General features: G+C 40.5%; 1 protein-coding gene across 2 annotated transcripts in view; it reads left to right on the top strand.

The window, feature by feature from the left end:
* Positions 1-11,861, top strand: part of dntt (deoxynucleotidyltransferase, terminal) — a 101,013-nt gene extending 89,152 nt beyond the window's left edge. For both annotated transcript variants that reach the window (XM_080481001.1, XM_080481000.1), the window contains exon 11: positions 11,537-11,861. In XM_080481001.1, the coding sequence (XP_080337127.1) occupies positions 11,537-11,623 (87 nt within the window). In that variant the 3' untranslated portion in view covers positions 11,624-11,861. The remainder of the gene's footprint in view (positions 1-11,536) is intronic.
* The last annotated feature ends 6,671 nt before the right edge of the window (positions 11,862-18,532 follow it).

Genomic DNA, 18,532 nt, shown 5'->3' with positions numbered 1-18,532 from the left:
ATAAGGACAGAGTGAGTCGAGGATTGAACCATCAATGTGAGGACTGAAGATGATCCCACTGAAACCAGCCCAGCCCATCAAAGCCTGGACACTTTCTAAGGTGTCCTATGTCCACAGGCCGCAAGATATTAGCAGCAGATCATTAAAAATCCTCAAAGTTATGCTGTAGGTCTTCTATGGTTTATGTTTGATGACATCATACACAACTTGTTTGCTGACACCTGAAAGAGGTCGATGTTATTGTTGAGTGTTTTTTCTGTTAGGGTATTTAGGTGAACTTTTCAGTGTATATACATGTATGAATGCCAAGTGTCCCAGCACAACTTCTGTCTAACCTTTGGCTGTATGGCTCATTTGAGAGAGCACGTCAGAAGACTACAGGTTCAATTCCCTTTCTATCCATATGTCAGTGTCCATGGGCAAGACATTGAACCCCACAGTGTTCCCAGTGGATGGACTGAGTGCCTTGCATTGCATCCGCCTCCATTGGTGTGTGAATGAGTGAATGTGACTAACATTGCATTTGGTACTCTTCTAAAACACTGCATAAGTCAGATCCATTTATCATTTTAAATCACAACACTGCCTTCATCAGCCTGACTTTCACACAAGGTTCCTCTCGCTGGTGTCAATTTCCCTTGGTAAACAAAACACATGCAGCGAGCACTCCACATAATGACCTTCTGTCATTAATCAGAGGTCCAGAGCTGACAATCCTTTAGTATTTCTTGGAACTTTTTGTGGGAGACATTTATAAGCAGGGACATCATTTTCACCGCTTTCAAGACTTTCTCATCAGTCAACTCAGACCAGACAATTCATTGTACAGTTTCCAACAGTATCACTGAGCATCGGGTACCTAATGGCCCCATTGCCACTGGACTAGCTTTTCAATTTACTAACCACTGCAGAGCAGCATTGTCGTTAAAGTGCTACTGTTTTTGGAATGCTCTCGCTCAATTGCTCCTTTAAGACGTTTTCAAAGTCATCCACTTTCTTACACTGAATTATCTTGAATCTAACACATCAGTGCCGGAATTGTTTCATTACAGGTTGTCTAACATATCCCATCCCTCAATACCTGCCATTTAAGTTTAATTCCTACAAGTAGTTCAAATTCTGTGGCAATATAAACCTATACGATGCTGAATCCTATTCAACACAGTATGACCCATCATTTGATCACTCCCAGACTTGCAAAGTGGGATTGATAGTGATGAACGTACCCAATTTGTGTCCTCAACATATGTCGTCATACGTATTACGTATTCTACGTATTCTATTGAACAAAGCCATGCCTTTCTTCTGTCATTGCACGATTATCAATTCCTGATGACTGGATGTTGTCTTGTGATAAGCAAAGCTACGAGGCCACTGGGTTTGACGCTTGAACTCAGCCGGGGTCATTGAATTCTCCAGATTGTGTCCTTGAGCGAGACAATTGACCACATTTGCTCGCTGGGGAGCAAAACAGTGAAACTTTAAATAATTTAGGATGCACAATCATTTGCTGATTGTGTCTGATCCTCTCAGTCACTGAGTGTCTGATTTGCAGACGAAGGATTTTAACTGTTGATTCTTTTGCTTGAGATTGACTGTGGTGAAATAACCGATGAGATGGAAGATGGGCGCTGGCAGTAATGAAGCCCTCGACTGCATGCAACTCATTTTCCCATGGAGGTTTGAATGGTAGAAAAAAAATTATGGTGTTCTGACAATTCCTTCAGATTTAACATGAATTCACTGACATTTATCCAGCTTCTTAAGTACATGTTTTAATTTTTTTGCTGCAGCTTTGAAAGTGCTTAGAGAAGTTGTGTAGACTGAAGAGGAAAGTACTTAGGTCCTAAGTGACCATCGAGCTAATCCTTTCAGTCAGAGTGGAAGAAGAGCTGTCAATTATGTCACATAGGGTTTTTAAGAGGTTTTATAGACACCGGGCATGTTCAACTACTTTTTAATGTAATTGGATAATAACTCAATCACAGAAAAAAAGAACTCAATGTAGAGGACTGTGGTTGTTCCCTTTCTCTTGTTCTTTTTGACTGACCCACCAGTATTTAGTTATTTTGGTAGGGATTTGATTTACCTTGGTTCTCTTAGGTTTTTTGGTGTTTGAGTTGTTCACATTGATTGTTTATATTACGCAAGAAAAAAAAACATGTTTATTTGCAACTCTTGGCTTGTCTAATTATGTGCAGTCTCATCGGTATAAGCTAATTTAGGGGATGTTAAAAAATTATCAAGGTGCTAAGTTTCCAATCGACCATGAGAACGAAAAAGAAAGGTGATTTAAACGAGTTGGAACGTCTCCTAGTTTTTGGTGCCAGACGTGCTGGCCTGAGTATTTCACAAACTGCTGATATACTGGATTTTTACGTCCAAGCATCTCCGAGAATGGGCCAAAAAAATTGAAAAACATCCAGTGAGCAGCCGTTTTCTAGGTGAAAATGTCTTGTTGGTACCCGAGGCCAGAGGAGAATGGCCAGACTGATTCATTCAATATGATTTAAAAACAACAGCAACTAACAGAACCACTTCTTACAACTGAAATATTCAGAAAATCTTCCTTGACCGGGCAACAGCAGCAGAAGACCACACAGGGTGCAACTTTGTCAGCTAATAATTGAAAACTGATTAAAGACTTCCACATTGAGATGCTGAGGTCATGATCCAACATGTAAGCATGGATCCATATTTGCTTGTATCAACTGTTCAGGCTGCTGCTCCTGGTGTATAGAGGATATTTTCTTGGCACACTTTGGGACCCTTAGTATCAATTAAGAATTGAACAACACACCACAGCCTATCATGGGCGCTTCCAGTGGGAGTACCTGGAGGAAACCCACGCACACACGGGGAGAACAAGCAAACTCTGTGAGGCGAGAGCGTGAACCATTGTACCACCGTTCGGCCCCACACTAGATAACAAAGCTCAAATCATCTCAATCTGGCTTCTTAAATATGACGATGTGCTCCACAGTCACCGGATCTCAAACCAACGGAGCACTTTTGCAATATGGTGGAACACAACATTCACATCATAGATGTTCAACCGATATATTAACAGGAACATGGTGATATGATCACGTCAATACGGACAGAAATTTCTGGGGAATGTTACCAGCATATTATTAATTGAGGCGATTTGGGTTTAGGCTTGTTTTTAACAAGTTGTACCAAATAAAGTGGTAATTGAGTGTATGAGAGGTTAAAATGTCCCTGCAAAAAACCTTTTCAAAAGGAAACAGTTGCACCACAGCCAAAATGCAACAAACTGCAGAACCATCCCATAAATTGTCCTTGTTAGTTTCCAGTTCCGTTTATCAATGACAATATATGCAAATAGGAAAATATGTATTCTGAGATGTCAAACTACTACTTTGGCAACACTATAAAAAAAAGGAAGCAGAGTTTTTATTACACTTCTCCCAGACTCTTTGATATGGCTGTTCATTGCCTTTGGGCAGCCTAATCAACTAAATAACTTTGATTTGAAAATGTTTACTCCTCCACGGGAGCAAAGAACCATAACACCGGGGACGTGGAGTGAGCATCCCATTGTTTCTGATTAGGAATTCATTATTTTCCACCCGTCTGCCTCTCTGCCCAGTGCACGGGCTGATTAGCAAGCCAGGGAAGGATAGGTAATGACGATAACACTCAGCTCGATAGCTGTTTTATAGGCAGCAGTGCTTTATGATGCTTGCACTAATTGCTGGTGTGATTAGTGAGGTGTCTGTGCCCTCTCCGGTTGCTCAGGCTGTCCTATGAACCGAACTCTCGCCGACCGGAGCACAGGGGAAGTGTGGGTGTGCACCGGATCGTTGCAGGAGGAAGACACTGGGGCATAATCGACTTCCCACTTTTTCTGCCCGTCAGCCCTTTCGTGTGTGCTGCAATAAAGACAAATTAACTTAGAGGCAATCACAAGATTTTTTTCCCTAATCTCTTGGCAATAAAGTAATCTTTTTTTTTTTTATTATTTTTTTAACTCAGAAGAAGAAAGCCCAAATAACAAAATGGAGACTGAGAGCATTACTGGATTTGATAAGTTTAAATCACATAAGCGAAGAAAGAAAAATGCAGACTTTCCTTTCTTCCTCTGAGTAAGACTTTTCTGATGGAAGTGCACCTTGCACTCCTCACACCAAGGTTCATGTCTTCAGTCATAAAATTACTTTACCCTGAATATGTTCCTTCAGCATTAAACCCCTAGAGATATGGCATTGTGAAATAAAACGCCTTTGAAAGCTTTATCTGTGTCTGCCATTCAGTCTGACCTCCACACTCCAGTCCTCAATACATGGTCAACGCAGTCGGCACCGAAAGTGAGATGACAGCACTCTGAGGGAAGTTTCAGTTAATTTTTCTTATGAGGGAGCTTGTGTAAGTGAATTTGCATGGATTTCAGGAGGTGTTTGCATACTTTGCTGTGTGACCTTTTAGCTCGGCTCTCCTCCAGACTTGTTTTCTTTTGCCTCGCTGTGCTTCTCAACATAGCGCTCAATTTCTCTCTCTCTCTCTCTCTGAGTTTTTTCAGAATTTTTTTCTCAAAATCATTCTTCACATAATATACGCTAAGCGATAATGCATAGTTCAACACTTAACCTTGCCAAGAAGACACTGTAAATATAACCGAATGAATGTGAGTAAAGATATGCAATAACAGTCCTGTAAACACAAGAATTCAAGCTGAAATATATGTGCGGTGAACCTGGAGCACCAAGCTGTAAAATACTTGACACATTACTGATTCAGAAAGCTGTTGACTATTTATGCATTCGGCTGTAGAACAGAAACAGTCAGACTTTAAACCCTTTTAAGTCAAGTTTATATTTCAGTTTATCCTTGAAAACTACACAGTCAAAATGAAAACACTATATCTCTGCAACCACAAGGTCTATTTGTGGTGTGAAAGTTTGTGATATTTCTCAAAAACCTGGCAAGATGGTTGACAAAATGATGCAATAGAGATTTAGATTTTCTGTATAATATAATATTGGTAATTTAAAACTTTTAGTTAAAAGTGGGTTCATTGTGTTCAATCGTTGTTGCTATAGCCACTATCTGAGACAACAGAATGTACACTCTGTCTACAGTCCTACATTAAATCTATGTAATGGAGGAAAGTCAACAGCATCCATTGAACAATTTATATGTTTAAGTTTCCTGTTTTATCTTTTAGATGTTTGTTGCCGATCGCGTAGGGCTTTATTACTTTTCCGGTAGCTGCTCACTGAGCCTCAGAGACAAGATTGATGACCAAGCCACAGCAATAAATGAACAGATTGTAAAAAGTGAAACAATGAGCCTAAAGAGGATAAGAAATAATGCTCATAACGAATATCAGAAGTGAAGTGAAATGAAAGAGATTATTATTTAGAGCAGCAAAGGCCCTTTTTTTAAAGTTAGGGAGAAAACTGTTGTCTGTATAGCGATAAATATTGGTTCTGTTTGTCACATTAAAGATACATGTGGTGATACAATTCAGGCAGATACCAATGATTCAAAATTTGCAGATATGTAAATATCAGGTATATCAGGTATCAGCAAATATCATCGAACTTTGTCATCTGCCCATACAAATGTCCATGTACGCACCATTGTTCATGTTTATAACATACTGTTGTCTGCAAACATGTGTGTGTGTGTGTATGTGTGGTTACATTACAAAAACAGTGCTTCTATTGTTTCTATGTAAACAGACATAATTTTCAAAACGTTACCGTGTCAACGCGAAGCTTTTCACGAATGAAAATGCAAAAATTATGCATTTTCTCTTGAAACAGTGTTGTGTAAATGGGGCTTCATTTAGATTACCACTGGAACACAATAATAATTTGGTGCCACAGAACTCCAGTTGCTCTCGATGGTTGCTCCTCTCCCACCACGCAGATCAGTTTTGCGGAGAACCTGGTGCTACATCAACTGCAGAATAACTGATGTTTGGCAGTGCAACCATTTCTGCCATCATGTCAAGATGTTTGAGTTTCTCCTGTCTTTCTGAAAAGCGACGGGTACGCTCATATTGAACTTCCTCCATGTTTCTGTCCTTCAGATGCTTGGCTGGCAGAGAGGCTGAGCAACTATCCAGGTTCTTTCTCTCCGTCTCTTTGTCTCCTCCGCTCTCGCTCTCTCTCTTTCATGTGTCAGTTGAGTCGGGCTGGCGTGTTGGGCAGGCGGCCATGTCCATCAATGCCATCCATCAAGCGCTGGGCCGGGTGGCAGAGAGGGGATGACGGGCAGCAGAGAAGGGGCAGATGTTTTACGGGAACTGATATGTGTTCGCATCCACGAGGGATGTCATTACGAGGCGGACAGAGAAACATGTAGCTGATTAGCGCCTTATTAAGTCAAGGACACTGGCTGGGTGTAACACACACCGCTGCCATTCTGGCTCGTGGCGCTGATAGCATGCCAGCCTCTGACAACACGAGTGTCTCACACAGATAACCTCTCATTCTAATTAACCGCTACCCTCTTCTTCCACTCTAAGCCCCCTTTGATACACCAAAAAGCTCTGGAATAAGAGCAGCTTTTTGCCATTTTGGGAATAGTTTTCCTGTGTACGCCTAAAGGGCAGAACTCAGAGGTACATAAGGTTTGTGGATTTATTTCTCAGAGAGCCCAGACTGTGTTGTGGTAAGTAAATAAAGCATTGTCTCCCTGAGGGCATGTAAGGATTGCAGGAATTGAGGCAAGTGGACAGTGCAGTGGACAGAGAGCTTTAGCCCTGATCCCCAGCCCTGGCTAAAATTGGTAATGTGGAGAATCTCATCCGCGCTCTGTGTTTGGTTGGCTCTCTCTCGAGTTGTCTTCCGCTTCCTCTGAGCAATAAGCTCCGCAATGTGTTGCTCGAAAAATGAGTTTTCTCCAAATCACATCAGCCTTGTCAAGCACTCACCTTTTCCTTCCCTCCACGACTCATCTTCGTCCTCCCCCACTTCTACCTTCACTTTTTTATCACCTGTATGTTTAATACAGTATGGTTCGACACATCATAAATTGCAGAGATGTGTGTCTGCATTTCATGTGTTTTGAGTGGTCAGACCAATAAATGATCTCAGGGTTATGAGAACAGTGAAATATAGAGGCGGCAGAGGACCACTTAATGGACCTTGGGATGGTTTCACTCGAATGTAACACTGTTTTACCAACAATCAACAGTTCTTGTGAAAGAAGGGTAATATTCCTCTGGAAAGAGCAATTTAATATGCTTGTGTGAAAGAGAAAATTAAAGGATTTGTAGGGACTATGTGAAGATTTCCATTTCATGTAAAAAAGCTTTAGATTGATTTTTCTTAATATTGGTTCTCTTTTTCGCGTTATTGTGATTTTTACTTTGATCATCCACAAGCGGCTGCCACCTCATGTCCAAAAAGGAGACAAACACGAGCAGCCAAGTAACAATGCAGGTTGCCCTCTGATATATGATGTTTGAAAACGTTTATCACACACGTTTTGAAAACGATGTACATTTAAACGCAAACGGCAGAAATGCTGAAAACATTGTAGTTTTCATGTTGGGCCACTAGTGGGTGCCGTTAGTTGTTTTTGTAATGAAACCACGCACACACCTTTGCGCCTCCTCTCTATCCTTATCATAAGCTGCATCTCTATTGTGGGAGCATTTATATAGAAACAGAAACTCAAATATGTACTTCTGATCAATTTCAATCCAAGATCTAATGGGTCAAGGTTGCCAGATACTTTATATACTTACTTTTCTTCTCTTGAGTTTGGTGAGCTCATGTTCTCATGCAGAGAACAATTTACCACGACCGTGTTGTGCGTGCGCAGTAGTTGCATTTCTGCCATCAATAGAGAGATGGAACCCGAGCGTTTTCAGAGGCTCCAATCACCATTGTCATGTAAATGGACCCCAAAACACTACGAAGGTTTTCTGTTTTCACTTTAACACGTTTGTGTCAAAACTTTCCTATTTTTTCAGAGACATCTCATAAACACTGGGGATAGTTCAAGTTTTTTCTTTTCTTTTCAGAGAGCAATGTCATGGTTTACAATTAGAACCATTAAAGAAGAAACGTAAATCTATATTTTCAAATGAAATACTTTTTGCTGGTTTTACCAGTGTTAATGACTAAAAATCTCAATTCCAGAACCTGAAAAACCTCAACCATCTGTTAGTTTCCGAAACCTTGCATATTTATATCCTATTGATAATACACTAATACTTTTGCTTAAGTTCCTGTCGTGCACGTATAAAAACCTGATTATGAAACAACACATGAGCTGTTCAGGACAAATATACCCAATACAACCATGTTTATTTCATCACTTTCCTGCATGGTTCTTACCCTGGAGGCTGTGAACAGCCATGGCAGGGTGCTAAATCAAATAATTTGGAAAGGAAAAAAAACACACACAGATTGATATTGACTTTTGTACTTATGTCTTTGTGGCAGTGATAGCCAGAGGCCACAGGACCAATGTGTTTGGGTTGGGCCTCCATCCATCCATTTGATAATCTTGTTAAAGCTGTATCTCCAAATCTCTTGAAGGTTATTTCTTCATATTCAATACACTTGCTCACAGTCATACAAAGCTGTACAGATGAATGTGACTGTATATTTACAGTATATCTGTAGAATGCCTTGAGAGATGTTCTCTGCTTCCACCACAATGTGGACACAAGAATTGACTGGTTGAAATGAGCCAATCCTTTAGAACTCGTATGACAAGAAATGAAAAGAAAATTTAAAATCCACAGTAACAGAAAACAGCTTGTACGGGAACTCTGCACATAGAAAAACATAGAGGTACTTCCATTTTGTCAAACCATACCCTTCAATTCATTATTTTAATAGTTTTCAGTTTAAATGAGTCTGGAAAGAGATTAAATAAAATGCAACTTCAATGGTTGATGGACTCATACTACCACAAAAGGAATGACATGTGTTAGTTTGTATTATACTTTTATCATTGTGGAACTTTTATTATTGTGGATGCACCGATACCACTTTCATAAAGGACAAGTACAAGTAGGAGTTCTAATCTTTAGCTACTTACCGATACTACTTATTAAATGCCATCAAGGCTAATTCAAACTTCATAGAGAAATGATAAGCGAAGGCTGTGCATTGCTGCAAACTACCTCCACTCAGACTCTGTTTTGATGCTACGCAAACTTGCAACAGCCTTGAAGGCATGTAGCATGTAGCACGGCTCGGAGTATAATCCATCTGGATCCACTCAGCAGTTAAACTGACTGATATCAGGTTAACTCTGCTGATCCAAATGTGTCTGCTGATTAAGTTGCTGGTGTTGTATGAACTAGCTTTCACCTCCTCTTGATTTTTTTGGGCAGATCATAATTTACAGGCTTATTTATGTTATTCTCATTAATATTAAAGACTTTCCAAACCGCTGACATAGCTCATGCACTCTTGTGTACCTGCAGGCGGCGTTGCTGACAGGTGACATCACTTAATGTTTGCTGGGTTATATTGGGGATCTATAAGGAGTATGAGTACTCAGTGCAGTATTGGGCTACTGGTATTGGTATCAGTATCAGTATATACCTATATATTATTATAGATTCAATGATCAATTATTGGGATAATTTCAAAATGTTAAACTACTGAGATTACCAGGTCTGATTGTGTAAGTCACTTTACCAGATCAGGTGGACCACAGCGAGAATATCATAGGTATACAATCATGAACTTCAAAAGAATGCCGATGCTCAAAAATATCAAAGAATGATTAAAGATTGATTGATGAGAGATGATTACCAGCCACTACAGCAGCACATCGTGCCTTCACATGGTAAAAGTTTTGTCATGTATGTGAATGAAATATTCACTGAACTTAAAAAAATGTCTTTACATTGGAGTATTTAAGGTAGGCTGACATTTGTCATGTGAGACAGGGAGCATGCCCCTCTGGTCTACGTCTTCACTGATGCTGGATCACTTTCTCACTTTCTTCTTAAAATCTTTCTTTAAATCATATCTGATTTGGTAAAATAATGGCAAATAGATGGTCAGATGCACCAAATTTAATCAACCTTTGTGACCCCATAGATCACTAAGGTATGAATACTATGAACTTACTAAAACATGCGTCTTCCATGTTGGTGACATTTGCAGAAAAGCCTTCTAAACAGCATCATGCAAACCTGACTTCTAATACCAATATCATAGCATACTTTAATTGGGTGATTTGATATCACACACGATAATTAATTACTGCTTCAAGGTAAAAAGAAAGCAAAGGTTGCTTAAGGCATTGGGGAAAAAAAGGCCTTTAACAACCTGGTTGGTGCCGATTTAGTGCTGCTGCACTCAGGAAAACACGGGCAGGGACGGTTTAAGATGATGCAAACATTGTCCTCGATCTTCCTAAGCAAAATACCCCACCACCTATTTGCAAGTCCAACTAGTACAAAGGTCAATGTCGTTTTCACACAGTTCCCATGAATATTTCCAGTGTGTCAACTCTCGCTTTTACTTCCAAATGATGTGGTCAGCATGAACTGGCTGCACTGTGGGCTTGTTTCTTTGATGTTTCACTTTGCTGCTGTAACGTAGCCGTACTTATGTTACCCTAGCTGACAAATGAAAGAAAAAAAAAAAAACCCAGCATGTTAAATAAAATAAAGCTTTAACCTTAGGAGAAATTTATCCTGAAAGGGGTTTGAAAAGGTGTGATAAGAACAGAGCTTCATGCAATGTGCACTCAAGCCTCCCTTCGCCTGGCTAACCTGTCATTTGCATTATATATAACAAGGCGGTGTGGAAGGAGACGTGCCTTTTGGTGTTTTTCCCCTTTCCTGGCCGCCTACTAGTTGCTTTCAGTTATCTCAGCCTTTGGCTGGCAGTGGGTGCTGACATGCTTGTGATTTTCCTGCCATCTCTTCGCAGCATGTCAGGTCCAGTTTAGCACTTGAAGGCAGGACGTGTCAGAATCGCAGCTCTCTCTCTCTCTCTCTCTCTCTCTCTCTCTCTCTCTCTCTCTCTCTCTCTCTCTCTCTCTCTCTCTCTCTCTCTCTCTCTCTCTCTCTCTCTCTCTCTCTCTCTCTCTCTCTCTCTCTCTCTCTCTCTCTCTCTCTCTCTCTCTCTCTCTCTCTCTCTCTCCGGGCTGTCTCACTACCAAGGTGAGTCAGGCCTCGTCACCACTCCTATAGAGACATAACCCGTCACATTGCTCTGGTAGGCGGCCAGCAGTTAATAGCCCTGTCATGATTTGTCGGGGTAAATACTCATCTGCTGAAGAGAGCAATCACTTAGAGCAAGGTTAGAGTGTTTATGGGGTGGATTCTCAAATGTAAATCTGTGCAGTCACGGCATGCCCGAGCCTTGGCACAGACTGAGTGAAGAAAATCTCAAATTGATATTGACAGCTTGCAGTTGAGATGGGAGTCAGAGTAAGAAGCAGATCTAAGGCAGCGAGTTGAAGAACGTGAACAGTTTCCACAGGGGTAAACGCTGAAGTTGAGGAATCTGCGCCAGCATCGGGGATGAATTCCTGCACAAGTCACTGATTTTCTGTTTGCTTGTCCTTTATCTAGAAAGAGTTCCTGGCAGCCACGACTGAAAGGGACATCTTTGCCCATCTGGGTCTCGAGTACATTGAGCCTTGGCAGCGAAATGCGTAGGCCTGCGCTCCTCTCTGGCTGGATTGTTACCCTGTGCGAACATCAGCGTTCATCCCATCTGCTTGCTGCTCCGCGGCTCTTCTGTGATTCGCTCTCAAACGGCTTTTGATTTCCGTGCACTTTCACACTGCCGTTGCCAATATTGTTGTTGTTGTCTGGATTACATGCTGATGTATGATTCATAACGCTGTTTATTCACCATTGTCTGCATGCAAATAAACATTCTCCTATACCATTCACGTCTCGCTTGTCTCTGAGTGCTGTAATCATGAGCGGGACAAAAAGACAAATCAGTCAGAGTGCGAATCGCCTGGGGTGCCTTCAAGGTACCGAGAGAGAGGGAGTCTGAAAGAAACACAGCGGTAAGGGGGGGTGACCACTAAGAGGAGAGGAAGGGCGAGCGAGGAAACAGGAAATGAGGAGAAAGCTGAAGAGGAAGGGTGCTTTTTTTTTTTTTGTCGAACAGAATGTTGTAATCACCCTCCTCCTGGCAGGAAAGTGCTCAGCGTGAAGCTGAGCCAGGTCTCGGGGGGGAATCGAGAGGCGGGTAATGAGCTTCAGATAGAGGAGCGTTCCGTGTCGCCATTTAGCCTCTATTTAAACCTGAGTCCACTGGAGATCATTTAGCCGGCATCCCACCCCTCCTTCCCTCGTCCATCCAAAATACCCAGAGTTGACTCTTTGTTCCCCCACTTCCCCAGATGCTCGCCCGAAATTAAAGGCAATCTGCTGCGCGGGGGGGGGGGGATCGTGAGGAATTCAGACGGAAGGTAAATGAGCCCACTAACCACATGGATGGATCTTGGCATTCAAAGTACACTGCAGCTCCACTGCATCCATTATCTCATTGTGTTTTAACTGTGCTTGTGTATTATGGATAATGGCTGTTTATGAAGATTTGTGTCCTTAAATTTCCCAACTATGACCCACTAATTAGAGACACCATCGATCCTGGTGGGCAGTTTGGGTAATAGTAATGACACGGCCTGCTCTTACATTCCCATGATGCTCAGCTGAATCCCAACCCTCGGTTGTTGTCGTGCCTCATTGAGAGCAGAGACATTTGAGAGGCAAGCATTTTGGTGAATCACCCGATTTAAAGATCTTGAAGTACAACAGTCTGGCACTTTGAGGACATGACCCAAGCCTCCTCCTCCTCCTCTCACCGCTCTTTCTTCTTCCTCGCATCTTGGTCTTGGTCTGCCTTTTCTCTCCCGCTGTGCTGCTCTTTCAACCTCACTGACACAAAACAAACTTTAAAGCTTCTGAGTTGCGCGCGGTAACCAGAAGGAACAACCTCCGCAGCCCTGGGTTATCCAACATTTTCACTTTAAAAACGGTGCAGTACTTTTTTTCTTTCTTTCACTTCAACAGAAAAAGCAACTGATTTCTCCAGAGTAAAATAAAAATCTATCTGACCTCAATAAATTTACGTTTGTCCTGCTCTCATTTCCCTAATTGTTTCTCAAGTGCAAATGGGATCTCTTTCTGCTTTCACATTAAATATTCACAAGTGTAAAGGGATTAAAAGGCGGTTGCTCCCAATTTAAAAATTCACACATTGTTGTGCTGGTGTTATAAAACTGCTCGCAAAGTCAAAAAGCAAACATTTAAATGCAGCGCAGTCACACTATCTTCTCAAAAATTATCCTGTTGATTCCCAAATGGGAGCGCATTTGCTGAATGAGGCCATCTTTACTCTCAGTTACTTTATCTGGCCATTTCACCACGGATAGCTGTGAGTGCCCAACAAGCGATTAAAGTGGAGTGTTTCATCACTTAACTGCAGTGAACTAAGGTCATTACCAATTATGATAAAGGAAATTCATTTGGAAAGACTGTAAAAAGACTGCTCGCGCAGACCTCCACTTTCAGTCCTTAAACCATTAATGCAGCTTTAAGTACAGAGTTAAAAAAAAAAAAAGGTTGCTGAGTTGCCGGCAGTCTTCTTGTATTATCTCCTCATTGAGTGTTAAAACATAGGAGCATGATGCAGAGCAGAATAATGCTTGACCTGATGTTGACCATCCACCTGAAATAACCAGTATCTGTGAAATAAATGCATGATAATGACTGTGATGAAAGAACCTTTCAACACGGTGGGAAAGTCATGATAACAGGAGTATTATCACTAACATAGATGGACTTGTCGCGGTTGAACTGAGTGTGTTAAATGAGAAACCAATGCAGGGACGATAAAGGCTGCTGCTGAGTCTGCGGCTCCCTCTGATTTTAAACGTTTAAAAGCAATTCCCAACTTATCTGGTGGATTTCAGTGCCTTTTTTAGAAGACCCCTTGAACACTATCAGCCCATTACCAAATGGTAGAAATGCTCTGCTGAGCATCTACCTGTGAACAAGGTAAAATGTTCAATCGGCAAAAATCTTTTTTTTTTGTTGTTTTTCTAACATTGGGATGGCGCATTGATACACCAAGAATAATTCAAAACTGCTTTGCCAACTGAGAAAGTTGCATTTTCTCCTTGCCTCTCTTGGTTTTATCCAAGAAAGTATTCCAGGTTTCAATAATGGTAAATGGACTTCACTTATATTGCGCCTTTCAGCTGTGTTAGAGCAGCCCCAAAGCAATTTACAAAGTTCATCACATTCACACACCATTGGAGGCTGCCGCCAAGGTGCTGTCACTCCAATGGGAGCGGTTTGGGATTCATGCCCAAGGACACTTCAGCATGTACACAGGCAGAGATGGGAATCGAACTTGCAAACTTCCCTTTGGTAGACAACCGAGCTCATCAGTCCTCTTTTCTGGAAGGATAAATCAGTGAATAAATTTCCATTTGGCAAGAAAACTTTTTACATATAAATCAACTACAGAATGTTAAACTGAAGGAACAATGATGTGCCATTATTGAACTGTATAAATACTTGACTGGTCACATTGGTGCAAAGGAAACATATATTTTGTGACATAATTTAGTAAATTTATTATTTATTATAACTGCATTTCTTAGTAAAGCAAAGATCATTTCATAAAATACAAATCAAAGCTACAGTACTCAGGTAAATGCCACTGATATGGAATATTTGGAATTCGGTTTCCTTTAAACAGAAACTACCTTTAGAAGAGCCAAACTGCCCTGATATTAGATGAATTTATGAGGCGTCATAAACTGATTGCTCGACGTGTTTGTATTCTCAGCAACTGTAATTAATAAACCTCCTGCCTTGACTCCTCATCTTTGGCTCTGTCTCATAAAACTCCACGATAGTCATGTTTGGCATATTCCACTATGGTATCCTGAGACAGATTTATAGCCAATGATACACTGGTTGTAAAAACTAAACACTTTGCACGCAGGTTTTCATTAAGATGGACAGAAGCAGATTCCTCTTACAGAAACTGACTTTTGATTTTTTATAGTTTATAGAAAAGTATTGTATAATTTTGAGTAAAGACAAAAATGAAATTAAGACCAAAATAAAAAGATCAGCCTTTTATGAACTAAAATGTATAACTTTTACAAAGAGACAGATAGTAAAACACACCGACAAATGAAGGGACACCAAATAACCTCATGGCTTTTAGGCTAACCGGGTATAACCAAATCAAAAACACAATCACGAACCTTGGTGATGATCTAAGGCCCCGTTCCCACGACAATGTTTTAAGTGAAAACGCTATTGACGTTATAATTTCAGAAAGGTCTTCACAAGCAACAATTTGAATACATGTTGGGCCACTAGTGGATTCTGTTAGTTGTTTTTGTGATGAAAACTCACACACACACACACACACACACACACACACACACACACACACACACACACACACACACACACACACACACACACACACACACATACACAGAGAACAATCCTCTACAAACATTACCAATGGGAGTAGATGGAGATTTGTATGAACAGACGACCGAGTTGGATTGTTACTACGGTGACTGTCAACTCTAAAAACAAAACATTATTGTTATTTTCCATCTACTCGCACATGTGCAGAAGGACTGTTTACGAAGACCGCATGGGCAGCAGCAGCATTTCAGGAAAGCCGAATTTTCGCCCATTTCCATGGAGACAGAGATTTTTTTTTTTACAGTTGGGAGGCATTTTTCAAAAAGTGGCATTTTCACTGGCTCCGAACACCATTTGTGTAAACTGATACCCATAATACAACCAAAGTTCTCCATTTTCACTTGAAAACGTTGTCGTGGAAACGGGGCCTAAATGGCACACCTGATACTGGTAGAGTGCAATTTTAATATGTGTTGCTGAAAATGGCACAATAAGTCAATGTGTAGATGGTGTAGGCTGTAATATACAATAATTATAGAAATCATGAAGTTTGCTTGTTGCTGATCTTGTTCAAATCAGATGACTTCATTACTGTTTATGAGAAAGTTTCTTCGAAACTAAAAACAAGGTTGATGGTTGACTTCTGGTGTCTCAATTAAACTTCTTGACAATTTTCATTCATTACCTTTGTTGGGCAGAGCAAATAAATTTGTAGTGTTGTTTTATGTTCTCTAGTGCTTGTTTCTTGTTTCCAAATACTCAACGTCAGGGAAGTAACATGATTGAAGATTTTTTAAAAACTGCTCATTGTGCAAATTTCTTCCTATTTTTGTAAAGGTCCGGCTTTGAAACCTTAGATCTAATTTGTTTATTCGTCACTTTCAACCAATCACGTGTGGCCATTTTCTATGCAAATCATCGCCTTTGGCTCCTCGCTGTCTGGCAAACACTGCCTTTTTTTTTTTATTTATTAATTTTTTTTTATAAGCTTGATGTCTGAGATGACAGATGTGTGAATAAATGAAAAATTGCTTGGACAAATTTGCATAAAAGTGCTTGATTTGCTGACAAAAATGTATTTTGCCATCCAATCACTTTTCATTTCTACCTATGCAATCATTTCCAATCCGCAGTTTTTTCTTCCCCCAGCTACATCCCAACACCAGAAGCCTTCAATCATCACCATCTGACACCCATTCTTTTAATTCAGGAGATCCATCATGGCGCACGAGTTTTGTATTGACGTTTTCATGGCGTACGCCAGCTCGGTCTCACTCATCTGTGCCATTGCAAACTCAATCCTGACCTTTTTGTTTACCGTGAGTGCAGTGATGCATTCATAGATGAATTTCTGAAAGGATCTACTGGATACAGGCTTGAAACCCGTAGGTGTCACTCCAAAGACACAACAAAGGAGCAATTATAGAGACTGAAACGTGAAACAGCCACAAAGAGATGAGGAAAAAATGACAACAATTAAGGAAATAATAAGTGCAAACTAATGCAAAAACCATGAGAACAACTCAAGCGTTTTGCAGTTTTACTTTCAAATATGCAACTTGCTGAGCAATGTATATTTTGTGAAATAACCATTACTCAAAGATTACAGTAGTTTCTGTTCAAACTGTTCTTCTGGGCCCAGACATTTGTATTACAAATTCAGCGCAGCCACCTGCAACAATTCTGAAAAAAGTTGTTGAATTTTATCATTCAAGCAATTTGAGTGCTTGAGGAGAAAATACTGCATCCAAATCTACAGACGTTGTTTGAAGATTTATTTTCATATTTTCATCACCACCTGGTAGGTGTTTGCAGTAAAGGTTGTGTCTGCTCGGAAGTTGTCCTCATTAGATTTGCATGTATGAAAGAAAGTTCTGAGAAGAACCTTCATAGAATCTATAGCGGATCTAAAAACGTGTCTATCGTTGTCATTTTGAGTTGACTAAGCTGTTTCATAGCCGTACTCAGAGGCAGAGACTGCTTGGAGTAAAATGTTGTAAACCAAGGTTCTTTTATTGGCAGTCTGAGCACTGTCAGCCAGATCACATTGCACCGATTAAGAACCTTCCTGCAGGTGGTGAGCCCGTTGGAAGGTGGCGCCCGGCGTGGGACATGAACCCACTACCTTGAGATTGCGAGTCTCATGCTCTACCAAACGAGCTAGCTGGGGGTGTAATTGATTATATTTTGTGGAAATATCAACATTTATCTCACGTATACTCTGCGCCATGACAAAGAAAAAACTTTGAAGTTGAAATCTAAAGGTGATTATGACACTATTTTATCAGTTTGGAACACTAAAGATGGAATTGGACTGTTTGTGGCCCCTGAATTAAAATGAAATTGACACCCCTGGTATAGAATATGGATGGACAGACAGAAGAAAGGACGAACGGACGGATGGACAGGCAAACATGTGCATATGAGAAAATGTCTCTTTTTATAGCAGATCTACTGAGGTGAACCTTAAAAGTGATGCTGGAACTCAAGATCTATAGAAGCCACTTTATAACTAAAACCTCGGTCTGTCTGACCACTTGCATATGCTCATCCAAAACCAATATACTGACCTGGACTAACGACATACAGTAGATGTCCTGTACAAAAATGTCCAAAGTCGACTGCCTGAGTCTGTAGGAGTCTGTTAAAGACATTTACAAAATATTGAAGATCTAGGAACTTCAGGTTATTTATGCCTGCTGTAATGCAACTATTTATCAGGACCACTGGTTAAACCAAGCCATCTCTATCTCTTATTTTGCAAATATAATAAACATTTTCTCAAAGAGTCTAGAGTAAATTAGTTGTAAATACTAATTGTTTTTTTTATTTTTTTTTCAATTCTCTAGGTGTAAATCTGATCCAATGGGGAGGTAAAAACAGTCCGGTCTTATGTTTAAAGTGAACAACAACAACAACAACAACAAAAATTGATGTGGTCAACAGTATTTTCTTTCAGAATCAGACCTGAACTTGGTCTGCTGTTGTAAATAATTCATGAGAATATTGAAGGACTATTGCCTCATGCATCAATGTATATAAACAGAAATACCCATGAAGATCCATCCATCTGTCTTGTGTATCTGATTTATCCAGACGAGGGTTGCGCATGGCTGCATCTATCCCGATCGACACAGAGTGAAG

Source organism: Lipophrys pholis, assembly GCF_963383615.2.
Source record: "Lipophrys pholis genome assembly, chromosome: 15".
NCBI classification, from domain to species: domain Eukaryota; kingdom Metazoa; phylum Chordata; class Actinopteri; order Blenniiformes; family Blenniidae; genus Lipophrys; species Lipophrys pholis.
The sequence above is the reverse complement of the archived record's forward strand: the minus strand, read 5'-3'. Positions and strand labels throughout refer to the sequence as shown.